Source organism: Centroberyx gerrardi, chromosome 13 (genome assembly GCF_048128805.1).
Source record: "Centroberyx gerrardi isolate f3 chromosome 13, fCenGer3.hap1.cur.20231027, whole genome shotgun sequence".
Classification (NCBI taxonomy): Eukaryota; Metazoa; Chordata; class Actinopteri; order Beryciformes; family Berycidae; genus Centroberyx; species Centroberyx gerrardi.
This window is the reverse complement of record NC_136009.1, coordinates 23,249,633-23,267,011: the sequence shown is the minus strand read 5'-3', so window position 1 is coordinate 23,267,011 and position 17,379 is coordinate 23,249,633. Positions and strand designations below refer to the sequence as shown.

Below are 17,379 nucleotides of genomic sequence, written 5' to 3'. Positions count from 1 at the left end.
TGTATTTTTCAGTACTCAGTGCTCCGCCAGTTACAGTAAAAAAACTTTTAAATAGCCTAAATGGTTTCAGTTCAGTATTCATTCTGATTATGTTTTTCTAGTAGATCACTGCATCTGTGCTTTAAGCCTCATAATAAGAGAATAAGAGACATTAACTCAAATGTTTATCATATCGCAATTCGAAACACAATATTAACTAAAATAATCACAAAATATATACTTTTTCACATTGGGCAGCCCTAATCCAGATTAACAAAAACCTTTGTGTCACTTGCGGAAATCAGATGACCTGCTGTCAGCTGACTGAGGAATATTCAAAGGAGGCACTATGGAAGTATGTGTGTGTGTGTGTTTGTGTTTGTGTGTGTGCATCTGCGTTTATTTGTGTGCGAGCGTGTATTTGTGTGTGTGTGTGTGTGCATCATTTCTGAGTGAAAGGAGGGAGTGGTTTTCTTGTCTCAAGTTGAGCTGTTCTGTAGAATCTGATCCACTGGAAGCTCAGTGGGACTCCAACTACACAAACCACTGTCCTTAAGGTTGTTTGAACCCCCTGTGGGACTCTCTATCTCTCTCTCTCTCTCTCTCTCTGTCTCTCTCTCTCTCTCTCTGTCTCTCTCTCTCTGTCTATCTATCTAGCTCTCTCTCTCTCGAGGCCAGAAAGCACAGAGGATGTTGCAGAACACATGTAGATTCCTATATATGAGGCCTTTTCCAAAGAGTGTGCGAAAGGTTATTCAGAAAAGCCATGTGCATCATTTCACGTAATACATCTTCATGTGTTTGAGGGGACTGCATATACTGCGTTGCTTGTTAAATTCACAATGTTTAAGTTTTTTAAACAGTGAGATTTTAACGTTACTGTTATGTTACGTTATGTTGTACTGTTTGAGTATTCTGAATGTAAGACAAATTGTGGAGTAAAATTGTGAGTTTAGGGTCTAGAAAGCTCTGTTGCAGTCTATTCTGATCTACAGTCTGATTGGGCATTTGAGCCTAAAGCTGCCAAGCATAGCATGCTACATGTCACAAGATTAGCTACACTGCCGGTGTGTTTTTATTTGTTTCTAGAGACCAGAGGGCTGTAAAGCTCTGACAACCTGTATTCAGTTTAGTCAATGAGTTGAGTCTCATTTGAAAACCAGCACAGCTCCACGGGAAAAAGATAGACATTTGGAATAGTAATCAGCAGCTAAAAAGATCATTATTATTGATGGTAAATGAACACAATAGCTGTTTTCCTTAGTAACTTTCATCTTATTAGTTTTTGTGTTTTATATCTAATTAGCAAAATTGTTTCACATTTAGATTGTATGTAGGCCTGTGTTAATAATAAGCTTTGTATGGCTTATCTATAATATTAACAGCAATGGACAAAAACCAGAGGAAAATGGGATTTTATGTTCCACTTAAAGAAGGGGAATTGTAGCTATAAATAGATTTTTATTTTTGGGTTAAAATGTGCGTCCATTTTAAAGGACAGACAGAGACACAGAGTGGGGAATAAGGCTGGTGAATGGCGGATATCTGCGAGTCTGTAACTGTGTGCCGACTGCGCGCGCACAAACACACACACATACCTTTCTCTCTCTCTCACACACACACACTCTGCTGCTGACCAGGAGTGTAAAGGCACAGACTGCTGGAGGACAGCAGTGGCGCTGCAGGTTCCCTGCTCAGAGATTGTGGCATGGTCGTCCATAGCTCCCCCCCTTCCCTTCCCTCCTCTCTCTCTTGCTCTCGCTCTCGTTCTCGCTCTCGCTCTCTCTCTGTCTCTCTCTCTTCACTGAGGCTCCCCCTCCTCTCCCCCCCTCCGTCGCTCCCTTTTCTCCCCCTCCCCTTCCACCCCCCCCCCCACCCCCCACCCCCCTTAGAGCTTATGTAAACTAGCTGTGGAGCCAGGGCAAGCTGAGGCTATTTTTAGCAGCAGCACTGCAGAGCAGAAACTGGCGGAGGGTCACGTGTGCGCAGCCGAATCAAAGGGAGTATCCCGGCAATGCGCTGTAAACAAAGGGAAGGTCAGTAGCAGAAGGTGAGACACAAAACGCCTCTGTGTTGGTTTCGCGTGCGTGTATGTGCGTGTGTTTGTGCGCATATGCGACGCCCGTCCATACCATACCTTCTCCGTTAATGCCCTGACATAAAACACATCATCGATGTGAACACATGCACGATTGTATGAATGCACCCATACGCTCTCCTGCTCTCTCTCTCTCTCTCTCTCTCTCTCTCTCTCTCTCTCTCTCTCTCTCTCTCTCTCTCTCTCTCTCTCTCTCTCTCTCTCTCTCTCTCTATCTCCCTCTCCTTCACACACACATACACACATACACACACACACACACAGAGAGCTCAACCGTTTCTTTCTCCCAGCACCAGCCCTGCTAGAGACAGAGAGGGGGAACTGAATTGATCAAAGAGGGGTTTGACACGCAAGGAGACATTTTGCTGTCTAATCATGACAGGGGCTCCCAGCTCCACACTTCCTCCCTGTTGCTGCTTAGCCGGCCTATCAGAGAGCAACAGCAGACTTGAAGGCATGCTAAATCCATCTAAAAGCACATGACCGTGTGTGTGTGTGTTAGCATCGACATTAGCATGTTCTGTATCACATGGGATTTTAAACCCTCAGTGTGTGTCGGAGTTTGGCCCAGCTAGCTCAGGTTGTAGCCTTCCTGTGGGCCTGGCTAGCTGTGAGGCTAACAGCTAGCGGTGTCCAGCCACACCCAGGCCAAAGGTCCCACTGCTCCACCTCCGCCACTGGTCAAACAAGCCTCAACTTTCACCTCCTGTGGAATGTGGTTGGAGGGGGGCACAGGGCTATTTATAGAAACCTTTTATATTTTGCCCTCACGGCGGTTTGTTTACCAAGACAGTTTGAGCTGTTGGGTGTTTCATCAGGCTGGACTGCAGGAGGTAGCTTGCAGGCTAACATAAGTAAACATTTGACTTGAGCACAAACCTTGGTTCAGCCTTAAATTTGGGTGATTTACTGGTGTAGGCATTCTTACCCAGGGATTTTAGAGCTTCTCCGAACCAAGGACCACCAAGTAGATAAGGACCAAGGGTCCCAGTATGAGAATTAGGGTTGGGGTTAATTCACTACCAGTCCAGTCAATTCAGGAAGTGGAGGTTATTAAAAATTTAAAAACTGAAAACCTTTACCAAGTTCAAAAACTTCTATGCAGTCTATTAAGCAATGATTGAGATTACATGATTTGCAGTTTTAATTTACATTTTGAATTCAAAGTGAAATCACCCCAAACCAAAATGGAGTATTTTGCTGTATTTACATTGGATTTAGCATATCCTACCACTGTGCAGAAGTGACGTGAGAGAGATTGTGGGTAAGTCAGTTAATTATCTCATTGTACTAATTAGCAAACTGAATAAAAACAGTATTATTTTGCTGAGCAACAACCAGAATCATCTCCAATCATCACTGTGGATCCACTGACCCTGCTTTGAGAATCACTGTTCTCACCTGTTCATTGGTGGAGTAATGACACTGTACCCTCATTACTTTGTACAGATGTCCCACTAATCACTGACGCATCAAATCGCATCAAATCAAATTCGCTTGATCTGCTGGTATCACGGAAATGATTGAGGAAACTACCATAGTAATTTGTGCAGACTAGCTGCAGCCCGAACAGCGTGTCTAAAGCTGGTGTGTTGGGTTTGAACCTGTGTCATCTGTACTTGTACCTCATCAAACGGCTGGAGCATTTCCTCTTTGATCTGTTTTTGTTTTGGCGGGGATAAGTTGCTCCATGGAGATTTTTACCAGGCTATCACAGCATTACTACAGTGTGCAGTGACTTGGCCGTAAACCGGTCATTTGCCTGTGTGCGTTACCGTAGCCAATCCGATCTCACGGGGGTCCTATTGACTGGACTGTGAATTCTAACATCCTTATCAATTATCTCCACGGTTCAGCTCTCAACTCATATAACCCTGTGCGTCTAATTCATCACATTTGACACTGCCTCTTTCAGATTATATCAGTTTGGTAGCTTTTTACTTTGTGTGTCTTTCTACAGTATACTTCTCCCCCCTCGTCTGAAAATGTGACTTATTTTTGGTTATGTGCTTGAGACTGTGGCACTTTTTAAAAATCTGTCTTCATAAGCCTAAATTTGCATTGCTCTCCCACCAAACACACGCACACACGCACGCACACACACACACACACACACACACACACACACACACACACACACCACAGAGAGAGCTAGCACAGATGCATGGTTCTGCTTTGTGTTGATGTATGGGAGAGTCTGGGAATGGAAGGATACAAGTGCGGCCTGGCTTAGGAAGAGACGGGGGGGATAGAGAGAGAGAGGGAGAGAGAGAGGGAGAGGAGTGGTATCGACCGACTGGGGTTGCCATGGGAACCCAGCTGCTAAAAGCAGGCAGGGTCAGTGTGCAAGAGAGGCAGTCTGTAGCAGGAGCGAAGGGATGCCACCCGGAGGCCAGTTTCAGAACTACACAAACAGCGTTGCTACAGCAGCACAGGCCTGGTCAGCTCGAGCTTCTCTGTCAGGCTTTGGCCAGATTTGATCCAGGGAATCTGCATGTTTAGCATCTGATCAATAAGAAACACAGAAGAAAAATAAACTGTGGTTCATCTGGAGTACCTAATATCCCCAGTGTAGATACAGTTAATTTCTAATCATCTCTCTGTTCAGCCGGCAGAGCTCAGTTCAGGGTTATGCAATCTGCACAGATACTGGAGACTCCACTGTCTGATATTGGATATTGGTTATTGACTTTTGATTAGGGAAAAGAGGAAAAGCTAATTTTCACTGGGTCAACAGTTGACTTCCAACCGGAACAACTTATCTGACATCGAGGCTGTAGCCGCTTGTGGGCGAGAGCTTTGAAACCTACTCAATATTGTTGATTAGACTATTTTTACTTGGTTTTCTATTTTTACCACAGACTAATTCAGTGGCTAGTGACAGCTAGTGTATTGATGTTAGACTTGAATATTATTTAGAGCTATCCACAAGTGAAAACTGTGGTTGGGAGTGGAGAGATCCACAAAGGACCTGGTTCAGGCCTGATGTGAGGTTTTGTACAAGGAGTCCCCATGTTCCCACCGTAGCTTAAACACTGAATTTGGGGACTGAGTCTATTTTAAGCAGATGTAATGTAATGGTCCACGTAGACACTGAACAGAGACGAAAGGGCATTACAATGTATTTTACATTTTTATACAACACCTTTCAAAACCATGACTTGATGCGGCCCTGGAGAGCGAATTGGCGGCCTTGAGATAAAGCAGGCACTTTTGTTTACACAAGATTCGGTTTGACTTTCAGGAGTGTCTCCGTTCTCGCTCCTATATTTAGGAAGTACCCACTGAGCCGTTGATGGATTTGTCTAGTTTCAGATCCATCTCCCAAACTGCACAGTGTTTCTGTCTGGATGGATGTGTTGAACCTGGGCTCAGATCTTTCCACCAGGTGACCAGGAGCCTCCACAGCTCCACCTTCACTTCGTCCCACACGTGGCTTCATCTGCCGTAGCTCCTCAACGTATCTGACAGGCTTTATCACGTGATGAACTTTGTAGTGTGGCTGGTATTGTAAGATATTGGGTGTGTTTGGCAAGAGAAGACAGATGAAACATACTTTAAATGTCCTCAAATTTAAATATTAGATTAGAACTTGACTGATGGCAGTATAGCAGCTGTATTTTCATGAGTGATCAAAGATTTAAAGTAGTAATCCACGAGATTCTAGTTTTGTTTTTTGTGCTTTTTTTGTCTCCATCTTTGGTGCTAAGCGCTTATTGCTGTTGTGTTTCTGCACTGCACTTCTCAGAGATCACTCGTGAATCAAAACTGTGTGTCCAGTACTGTGACATATTTTTCCTTGGATTTTTTTATTGATGAAGGTTGAATTTCTGTAGGTGGCGCTCTTTTCTTTGTCTGTTCAGCCATGGTGACTATCACTGCTCATGTTAACTACCCAAGTCTTCTTCTGTTTATTTCAAGCAAACTGTTGCTTGAAATAAACAGATGCAAATGTAAAACACATCACTTCCTGTGTACCGGAGGATTTTTCCCAGGACAGACCTACCAGACACCCAGTGTTTACAACAGTAAATGTAAAAGCTTTGATGAACTTGGTATAGGTTAAATCACTCTTGTGTTATATCAATCAGCATTAGTGAGTAACAAAATGGACGTTTATTTATGAAAATGTGATGGATTATTACTGTAAGCGGCTCTTTTTTGTTTTGGTAAAATGAACGTAAAATACAATTGTGTTGAATACATGATAGATAAAATAGTTGTACATGATACATGAATACAGTTATTTAGACGTATGTCCGCCCAAACAAAACACATTTAAATACTGCAGTGGCCAGTAAAGCTGTGCTAGCTAGAAGAAGTGTAATAGTGTTACTGCCTTGTCCAGCAGTGAGTTTTAAAGCGCTGTCACTAGTCAGTTGGAGGCTAAAGTGAAAGTCCATTATGCTGGCCTGAGCGGCTCAAAATATGGAAACTATTGATCGGACTCTCTCCACTGCTAATTAAAGATGGTCCACTATTTGTAAAAAGTCAACCCAATTATCAAATGAGCACATGAGGCTGGGTGCTGTCATTGATGTGAAGGTTGCCTGTCTGTCCGTGGGGGCTTTTTTCCAACCTTTATCCCGACGTCGTCGCAACTTTTCACTGTCAGTTCACTTCTGTTAATGTTACCTAGCAACTCTTGATTTTTTGACATGTGCTCCTCATCAGTTTTAAATGACCAAGTTGTGTCATAATGTAACCACAGGGCCAGGCTCTGATACATACTGTTTAATTAGGCACAGTTTTCAAAGTTTAATTCGGTTTGAAGCAATCCGTAAACATGTCAGCATTACCTCCAGGATGCCATGTCTGGCTCAGCCCTTTGCCAGTTGGCCACTATAGCCTGTTTGTTTGTAGCTGTGTGTGTATTTTGGCATGTTTGTTTGTTTGTTTGTAGCGCTCCATAACTAAGAGAAAACGACCTAATGGCACGGAGCGGCCTGGCCGCAGTGCTCGTATCGGTGCTCTGGTAGAGGAACGAGCCCCTGTGGAGCTGGGTGACCCATGTCCCCAAGCCCAGTGCTGAGCGCTTTACTGTCCTGCCCCCCCCCCCCCCCCCCCCCCCCATCTCCCCTCCACCCTCTCAGTGCTCAATGGGCAGCAACACATGTGACCTGAACCACGTGGGGCTGCAGCGCAGGAGTGTGGGGCTGCCCCTGAGGCCCCACAGCCTCAACTGTCCCTCACCATACTGTGTGTGTGTGTGTGTGTGTGTGTATTCATGCTTGTGTCTATGTTTGTTGGAAAGATGAGGGCAACAACACAGAAAGACCAGGCCAAGTCGAGAGATCCTGTCCACAACAGAGCCTATACATAGCAACACAGACTGGCCCACAGGATGAGTACAATGTGAGTCGGCTAAATACAGAGACAACCCAGCCCCGTAGACGCAAACAGAGAGACTGTAGCAGCCATAGTAGTGTTTTTTTTAATTCAACCTGCCAATTAAGAGCAGATTCTTATTTACAGTGATGGGATGGTAAAAGGCCTCTTGATGGTCAGCGTGTGGAGACTGAAATAAAAGATAATGGGATTAACGTGGCTTGTTAATTGTCAACAGACTTGACAGTAGGAAACATGGAGCACAAAAAACTAGCTATAGATGAAGCGATTAATCATAACAAATACATTTTACATTTATGTACTGTGGACATACTAAGAACAGAATGAAAAAACGGTGGCCTATTATCTCTAAGTCAAATCCACAAAGGGAGAAAAAGAGAGAGACTGGCCCAAAAACGCAGACAGAAGCACATTACTCAACTAAACCATCGGGCAGAAATACACTGGCCCAGGAAGACCACAGGACTGAATGATCTTTGATGCCAATAGAGAATGGTTCTGGGAGGAAATTGGACAAACCAACACAGACCGCAGATCTCACTGGACCTGAAACCCGGCTCGTCTATTTGCAGCACTCGACCAGAACAGCCGTAGTCCCTGAAACTGCACCCAAACCTTTTGATAAGGCATTATCTGGAAGGCCACTCGATAATCAATGTTATCTTTTTTGGCTTTTTTTCCTGGATCTAGGACCCTTGTTCTTTTCTTGCTGGGTACGAGGACTATATTTGGCTCTCCAGTGCTCTACCAATAGCACTTCTGTCACATGGCAGTCACAAAGCGCTCAGTAATTATAACCTAGGTTTTTGCAAGGAAGGCTGACTAAAAATACTCCCACATTGTTGCAGTGATGGGGCAAAAGCTGGAGCTGTGTTGCCTGTTTGTGTGTCAGTGTTGGAGCATAGTTTGCATTCGGTGTGTGTGTGTATGAATATATCTGGCTGTGTCTGTTTAGGGGGGGATGACTGTGTTCTTGCATGAAGCTCTTCTCTAGTTAGGAAATTTAAATCACTGATACTCTACATTGTGTGTTTTTAAACCATAGTCCCATGGGCCTGCAGGGTGTGTTGGCCTTGCTTCCAGCCGAGTACTAATTAACAAATCGATTACATTAAACGTGTGATTTGCTGAATCCTATTCCTGAACTAACCTGCTGTATGATTTCTAAGCCGAGCCACAAGTCGCTACATCTTACAAAAAATTGCTACACAATTGTGTTTTTGTCTCTATTTAAGGTTCAGGTTTAGGCATAAGGTCTCCAGAGAGGTTAAAGTTCAGGTCAAAGTTAAGGTGTAAGGTTCATCAATTCGGCTTTGCAGCTCAGTAACAACCCTTCGAAGGACAGATTATAGATGTGGTCTGGACTCTTCCTCCGCAGCCAGAAAAGGATTGTGGGAATTTTACATACCGTCTAAACTAGTTTGCACACATATCTTGTCCAAAGTACATAGTATTGTTTCCAATCCTGGTGCCTCATTCATAAAAACGCTCTTTTATGTCCTAGATTCCATTATAATGATGATTTAAGGGTATATGCTAAGAAAAGAAAATGAAATTAAAATATATGTGGTATTCTTGCCTTGGATAATGACAGAAATTAGTTTTAGCTTTCAATATGTCACAGAAAATTGGAGGAAATCAATATAGCCAGCTGATTTTGGAATGAAGATAGATTTTTTTTCTCATAGTCCACAACTTTACCTTGAATTTGGTTGAATGTATAAAATTAGAAATGCCCCCCTCCTTTCCTCCATATGTTTTACCACATACTACCCATGACCCTTGACCCTGTTTCAGTTTGCTGGTATCTGAGTCTCTGGCTGGTTCTAGATGCATCAATATTTGCTTGGTGATTTGAGAAAGTCTAGAGTCCCCTTCAGAAATAAAACCCTTACTTCTCCTTTTGTCTGGACTGTGTGAGGCAAGTGGACACTTTTGAGGCAGTAAGACTACTTGGTGTGATGAAAATATTGTTGTCAGAGCACATGAGTGGTGTCTTACTTTGCAAAGTGACGCTGTTATCTAATGGTTCATAATAGAGCATTCATCCTCAGTTATTTAATTCTTGATGAGTTTGTTAGGTTTTACACTTTTTTGGATATCAAAAAAATCTATTTCCTGGATGGTTTGAAATGAAAATGAACTGACAACCATCGGCGTAACTGTAACTTTATTTGCATCGAGTGTTTGTGTGCTGCAGCGATGTTGTCTGTCTTGTGACATTCTGAAGCCACAGACCGTTTGGGTGAAAAATAGAGGGGTTGCGTGTTAAGATAGCCTGTTTGACCCACATCTGTGTCCTATATACTGTAACCAGCAGAGTCACTCCCCATCTTGTGTTGTAGGCTGAAAACTCATCTCTTCAACCTGGCGCCCCCTTATCCCCTCTACCACATCCTCACCCTCCACTCCCTCTAATTTGCTCTCATAGAAAATAACACCTTCTCTCTAGCTCTTATTTTTATTTATTTTTCTAGAACTTCTTTCACAGGAATGCTGTCAGGTCACTAGTATGGTTTTGACCTGTGCTGTCCTAACTGCTCAGCTACACCAGGTGCTTTTCTGTTCCGTCCGATCGTGTCTGAACGGTTGGATCAGATACGCAGTCATTTACTTCAATGCAGCCCCACTGGCCGCACGCGCAGCACGTTGCCGCATCTGAAACGGAGCAGGATCGCAGCCGCAACTTTTGAGTCTGACTACGCAGCTGTTTGTTACATATTTGAGCCATATAAATGTATATAAATGCCAAGATTTTGCTTAGTATAGTCATTTATCACCACAATAGAGGATACATGAACCAATGCCTCTGGAATAGATGTTTGGGTAAAACATTTACAGACCAACAATACGCAAACTAGATACGCTACAATTGCTAAATATAACAATTTGAGTGGTTTATAGAAAAATAAGCAAAACTAGATAATTTTGTTCACTTGCCCCTGCAACTGGGCCGCAACAAGTTTGGATACGCAAATGTTTTACGCATACAGTGTAGCTCAGGCGTTACTGTTGGTAGCTTGCAATGATGGTGTTTTAGGAATTTAAGGTTAGGCCACTGTTGGATCCATTGTAAGTCAATCTGGACAAGAGCAAGCTACTAAATGCCTAAAATGTAAACGTAAACACATAAAAATCATTTCTAAATCATTCTTTTATTCCGTGCCATATCAGAGATCTCACTGAAAAGACCTACTGATTGTTGAATGGCTTGCTTGAAAAAAACAAGAATTTCAGTCTGTCCAGGTATAATGCTTATCATTTTATGGGCTTATGCATGACTTATCCAGTCAAATCAACTATATTTAAAGTGCATTTGACACAGAAGTGTAACAATACACTTTTTTGGTGAGACATCATCGTTTAGCCTATATGCGTGCTTGCTCTCAGGCAGACGTTGTGTTGAATCCTTGTTGTGTGTGATCCAGACCGACCAGGGGTCTGTGTGACCGTGTGTCCCCAGCCTCGGTGTCCTGAGCCTGCCTGCTGTGCTGCAGAGAGGCCCAGCTGCTGCTGCTACCGCTGCACATGCTCTCAGTAGTGGAGAGACAGCAACAGCAAGCTGTCTAACCTCCACAATAACCGCCTTATGTAATCACTCCAGCTAGAGACAGACCAAAATAGCCCAGGCTGAGCAGTCCTGCCCTCTTGTGGCGGCATGCTGCCCTAGCACCGGCCTGCCAAACCTCCTGCAGGGAGTCAGACATGGCGGCGGCCTCTCATAGCATAATACTGTAGCTCACATGAAAGTCTAAGTAGCTGTTACTGCACAAGAGATGGGTTTAATGAATGATCGAATATTTGTTGTATGTGATCAGAGGAGCTGAGATTTGTGGCATATTTTCAGTCAATGGATGTGTTAAAGGTGATGTCTGGTTTTCGGCGGTCTGTTTTCCTATTGGTCTAGAGCCATGACACCTTGTATAACTTCTGGTTTTGTTTCTTGGAGATGCAGATTGTCAGGCTTTATTTATTTTCAGGAATCAGTATTTATGGATACACAACTCGACGTTCATTTCTTAGTTTTCATTAGTTATGCTGCTCTTTTCCATGTTTTTTATGCTCTTGAATCTTGATTACATCCATCTTTTCCATAGCCTAATTAAATGGCTAGACTTCACTGTGAAATCTAATTCTGTTCTGTGTATCTCTCTGCAGTTTCCTGGACAGAATTGACTCTGTAAGACAGAGCGACTACACACCAACGGACCAGGTCAGTCCCCCTGTTAATCTGCTCGGTTTCAAGGCTGTGAATCTCCTCCACAGGCTTGCTTGTATTAAAGGTTATTAAATCTTCTGTTCATCTCCCTGCTTTTCAGGACCTGCTACGCTGCCGAGTGTTAACTTCAGGGATTTTCGAGACGAGGTTCCAAGTAGACAAAGTGAACTTTCAGTAAGTCTTGCTCAGGTTTCACTCAAGCACGATCACATGGTGAATGTAACAGACTCATATTGTGGTTACTTTGAGTTTGCACTTTGGTGGCATATTAGTTGATTCATATTTTATCCATTATTGTGCAACATTTTATCCAAGAAATCAGGCAGGTCAAAGACCGCTCTTTCCTATCAGGGAGCTAGTTAGCGATTATTTTTTCCTGTTTTTTTAATCTTATGCAGCCTATGTACTTTAGGAGAATTCAGACAGCACACATGCATTGGTAACCATAAAAAAAAGGCAAAATACCATTGAGGACATGCTTTTTGACGATCCTCGGCTGCGCCTCGTACTTCTTCCATCACCATTGTACCCATAATCACAGTTAAGAATTCCCTCTTGGGTGTTATTGCTATATTTACCTTGGCCTCGTGGTAAGAGACTGAAATGTCATAAGTTCGTTCCCCGCAACAGCAATGCGCCCTTGAACAAAACACTGAACCCCAACCTGCTCGGCCGCTGGAAGTCGCTCTGGAAAAGAGCGGCGGCTAAATACCTAAAATGTAAATGTAATCCTCTGCGGTTGACCAGTGTGATTTCTGAGCCAGTTGAAAGTTATTGACCACTGGTTGCACTTACAACAACAACCAATAAAGGTTTGAGTAAATGTTGTGTAACTACTTCGATGATGTCAGATGAGATGACCCATTTCCACAGTCGCAGACACAACAGACTTATTCTACCATCTGAAACGGGCCTTTGTATCAGATTATATCATCCTAAGTGATTGATAAATAAGCTCTGTGACATGACTTGCCTTTGGGTGAATATTTTTCATCATTCAGCTTTAATGACTTCCAAGCAACCAAGCAGGGTCACATAGGGCATTGAGTACGTGCAAATTGGGTCGTTTCGTCATATTATTTATTCAATAATTCATTATTCATTTATCCAGGTTTGTCCCGTTGAGATTGAGGATCTCGTTTGCAAGGGAGACCTGAGAGAGGGAGCACATTTAGCTGAAGACAGGAAAACAATAAAATGATTAAATTATAAATAATAATAAAATAATTCACTTTTTTATACAAATAATCCTTAAAAGGGCTGCTTTGTAAATTTCCTTAGAATAACCACCTATGTGCTTGTTTTATTCTGCTGGAAGTGTTTACTCTATATGACCACAAGAGGGCAACAGTGAGTGTCTTGTGTGAGCGTGACCCAATATTTTGTCTCCTCCACAGCATGTTTGATGTTGGGGGCCAGAGAGATGAAAGGAGAAAATGGATCCAGTGCTTTAACGGTGAGACTTTCGGCCCTCTGTGTTTTGTTTCTTTTCTTGAAATAGCCGCATCGCATGTCGCTGACCAAGCAGAGTTTCTGAAGAGTTTTTCACATACCATCGATCAGACTTTGTCCATCTTGAGAAACATTTTCAGCCCGCTACAGTATCATGTCTTGAGTTATTCCTAGACAGTGTGTGATGGTCCTCTCCTCTCCTCTCCTCTCCTCTCCTCGCAGACGTCACTGCTATCATCTTCGTGGTGGCCAGCAGCAGCTACAACATGGTAATAAGGGAAGACAATAACACTAACAGGCTACGGGAAGCCCTGGACCTCTTCCGCAGTATTTGGAACAACAGGTGAGTCAGTGTATTTTTTTTTTAATTAACGTCGACCTGTGTGTTCGGAGATAGCCGAGTGGTTAATCCTTTTCCTCTGGAGCCACATGTGAAATCCACCAGAGCTTTCTCTCCTCTCCTGTGTCCTTCCTCCTCTGACTCCCTTGCTACTTTCCTACTGCCTTAATAAAGAAACAAAACAAAGGGTGAGTGTAGCGCTCAGTGTCCTTTTTATAAAATAAAATACCGATACCAATATTTTTAGATTTTTTTTACTGACATTGAATATCTTTAAATTTGACCATTTTCATGACAAAAAAATTACAAGCTCTTGATTCTTTTCCCCCCAGATTTTATTTTTGGCAGGTTGGAAAAGCCTCTAAACATTATTTAGACCACGGGACACTAAAACTCTCCATTGAAACCTATACTAATGAAATTATTATTGGTTTAGGTACCTATATAATGAACTGTTCCTTTGACACTGGAAGCCACGCCACCTCCAGCTCTGCAGGTGATACAGATTTTGCTCCCTTCTCATGGCGTTTGGTATTTGTGCCTTTGTTTTTCAGATGGTTACGCACTATATCGGTCATCTTATTCCTGAACAAGCAGGACATGCTGGCTGAGAAAGTATTAGCTGGAAAATCCAAAATTGAAGACTACTTCCCTGAATATGCTCGCTACACCATACCAAATGAAGGTTTGTGCGCCTCACCATGTACTGAATACAGTAAAAATACACTTGCACAGCATACATGTAGTTAGATCACACTAAGAGATAAACCTTGTTCTCTAGCACTGCACACCATCTATAGTGTTTCTGTTCCACTGGCCTGTGTCAACTGTTTATCTCTTTGGTTCTTTCAGCAACTCCTGAACCTGGTGAAGACCCAAAAGTGACGAGAGCTAAGTTCTTCATCCGAGACGAGTTTCTTGTAAGTATCAGTCAGGACTGGAGTGTCCAACACAGCCTTATGAATAGCCTTTGTGGAGATAATTCATAACTGGGCATTTTGTAGTCCGTGCCATTGGGTTCATGCCAACTACTAATACCAAACGTGCATTTACGCTGCCTGCTGCTTGATAAACCGAGACACTTTGGCCGATGTTAACCACAGCCACCTCATTTCCTGTTTTGTTACCGAACTTCTGAGCAACATTGCTTGTTAGCTGCCAGTCATCTGTCTATATGTCCTGCCTATCATAACAACTAGCAATCAGAAGAGAATTTCCCAACAGCAATATGGGTGCCAGCTACTCTGAATGCGTAATGCATATGAGCAATACATATCAGTTGCTTTGTGACTGCACCTTCTCTGGTCCTGTGTGGCTCAATTGCTAGAGCATGGCACTAAAACACCAAGCATGTTTGGAGCAGTTTATTTGAACTCTTGAGCATTTACTCCTTTCCAGGTGAGAACTTGTCCAGGTGAGAACAATGCCATTAGAACTAAGGTGGCACCAAGACGCCCAAAAATGCAGGTGTCACTCCTTTTCTACGTTTTCTAAGTGAACTGTGGTGCTGGTCGTTAGGAGTTAGAATGTAATCTGAACCAACTGCAGGAAGCAACCCCTAAACACAACATGGTTTTATGGGCAGAAGGAGATGGCCAGCAGTTCCTCATGCTTGGAAAGTCAAGCATAACAAAATTAACCAAAGGCAGTCTGGACTGATGCTTATATTCAGCTATTTCCTCATGTGCTCTTAACTGGTTTGAACACCGGAGAAGGTAAATTATGGCAGAGAGCGCAGACAAGTCCATCATGTTTAGTTAAAGTTACAGGGACTGGAATCTGACTAGTTTTATGCGCTGATGGTACTGTAAGAGCCTTTATTATAATAATGTGATAATTCACTGATCCCCGAAGGGAAATTCTCTCTTCACTTGCCCCCCCTCCAACCCAACATGGAGGTCAGAGGTCAGGGGCAGCTACTGACCCTGACCTCAGCAGGCCTGGAGCTGGTAGGGATTCAGCAGGGCCGATACTTGCCCACAGAGGAGCTTGAACCTGGTTCCTCCGGTCGTAGGACGTCCTCCCCTCTCACCGCCTCCAGATAGATAGACATTGATTCTGTTGCACCCCTCCTGACGTCTCTCTCTCGTCTCTCTCCCCCCCAGCGGATCAGCACTGCGAGTGGCGACGGCAGACACTACTGCTACCCCCACTTCACCTGCGCCGTGGACACAGAGAACATCCGGCGGGTGTTCAACGACTGCCGGGACATCATCCAGAGAATGCACCTCCGGCAGTACGAACTCTTGTGATGGGAGCGCCTCCATCAGCCTTCTGTGTTTTCTCCACCATTCTGCATCCTTAACCCCACCCCACCCCCCCAAAACCACCCCACCCACCCCCCCCCCCCCCTTAAAAGAAAAACAAAACCCAACCACCCCTGACCACCCTTCCCGTCGAGGACTATAAAGTACTACTGAAGTGTGTCAAATCCTCTTCCTCTTCTTAACTTAGCTTTTTGTATATTTTTTTCTTTTTGGTTTTTGGAGACCGATTCACCCCCATTTCACCGATGTAAAAGGAAGGTTGGGGAACAAAGTTGTTGCGTGCCGCTTTTTTTTTTTTTTCTTTTAATCCTTCCTTTCGAATGCCTTGATTTTTGTCATTCCACTAAGCCTTGGGCTACCTCCTTATCCCCCCCCCCCCCCCCCCCCCCATGTCCTCCTTTTTTTTTTTTTGACATCGGCTTTGTCATTGGACCTGGACTGGTGGGTGTGGATACGTAAAACACACCTACAGGACCTCAGTGTAGAGGCAGTGTGTGTGCGTGTGTGTGTCGGAGAGAAAGGAAGAGAGGGAGGAGCGGTGTGTTTGTGAGCGCATGCGTGTGTGTTTATGTTTGTGTGTCACTTGCCAGTTAACGCTGGCATCGCCACCATGACCTTTGCCCTTTGCCCCGCCCCTCCACCATAACGATTCCTCTGCTTCTCCTCTCCACGCGGAAGACGACTCGACGACGAACAGAGAGGAGAGGAGAGGAGGGGGAAACGATTTTGAAAAAAAAAAGAGCGGATGAAGAGATAATGCACTTTGCATCAGGTTCCTTAATAACTTTTTTTGGAGGAAGCATACACACAATGTAGCATCACAATATTTATTACTCTGTCACGATGTTAGCGCGCCGAGTCGCAGGGTGGACCGAGCGGCCGAGAGACACACATGGGGAGCGGATGGAGGGAGTGAGCGAGGGGTGGGGGTGGGGGGGTGTGGGGGGTGAGTGGACAGGGGGTGGGAGGGGGGCTAGGAAACGACAGAAGGAAGAAAGGAAGGAAGGAAGGATTCGAATGAAGGAAAAGGACTGAGCTCTCTGCACCTTAGCCCTGCCGCCGCTTTCAGCCTGGTGTGTCCCGGACGGAGACGCCGCCTCCACGGACTCGGACCTGTCCTTTTCCACACAACCATCCTTTTAGCTTAGAGATATTGATGAGGGGGAGGGGGGTGGGGGTGGGGGTGGGGGGGGGTGGGAAGGGGTGGGGATGGGAGAGAAAAATGTATTGTTCTCTTTTTTTTTTTTTTTTGTTAACTTGTACACTGTGCAAGGTTGATTTATCCTGTACAGACTGTAAAATGTAATATTATTTTGTACAACTTTATTGAAAGAAAAACAAATCTACTTGTAGATCTTTGTGCCTTGATTATGGCTGTACCTGTAAATGAGCTCAGATGTAAGTATGTTTTCGACTGCGCTGTACAGCTTGATGTCAAACTCTATCGGCAGCGGAAGACTGCGGGTAGGGGACTTTCTCTGTAGAGTTTAGTTTTTTCTGGTTTATAAAAAAAGGAAATGCTGTTTAGTAAAAAATAAAAAATAGGGAAAAAATCCTAAAAACCTGTATACATTATGCAAATTAACCACTTACCTGCAGTGAAGACCAGATGTTGCAGCGCCATGCCTTTTTTTTTTGTTTTTGTTTTGTTTTTGTTTTTGTTTTTCCTCCTTTT

The 17,379-nt window shown here is 43.8% G+C and overlaps 1 protein-coding gene across 2 annotated transcripts in view; it reads left to right on the top strand.

Annotated features, from left to right (window-relative positions):
- The window catches only part of gnal2 (guanine nucleotide binding protein (G protein), alpha activating activity polypeptide, olfactory type 2), a 39,508-nt gene extending 22,897 nt beyond the window's left edge, over positions 1-16,611 (top strand). For both annotated transcript variants that reach the window (XM_071924335.2, XM_071924336.2), the window contains exons 6-12: positions 11,585-11,639; positions 11,746-11,819; positions 13,043-13,101; positions 13,320-13,440; positions 13,992-14,122; positions 14,290-14,357; positions 15,543-16,611. In XM_071924335.2, coding sequence (XP_071780436.1) covers positions 11,585-11,639; positions 11,746-11,819; positions 13,043-13,101; positions 13,320-13,440; positions 13,992-14,122; positions 14,290-14,357; positions 15,543-15,689 — 655 coding nt within the window. In that variant the 3' untranslated portion in view covers positions 15,690-16,611. The remainder of the gene's footprint in view (positions 1-11,584; positions 11,640-11,745; positions 11,820-13,042; positions 13,102-13,319; positions 13,441-13,991; positions 14,123-14,289; positions 14,358-15,542) is intronic.
- Positions 16,612-17,379: the final 768 nt, after the last annotated feature.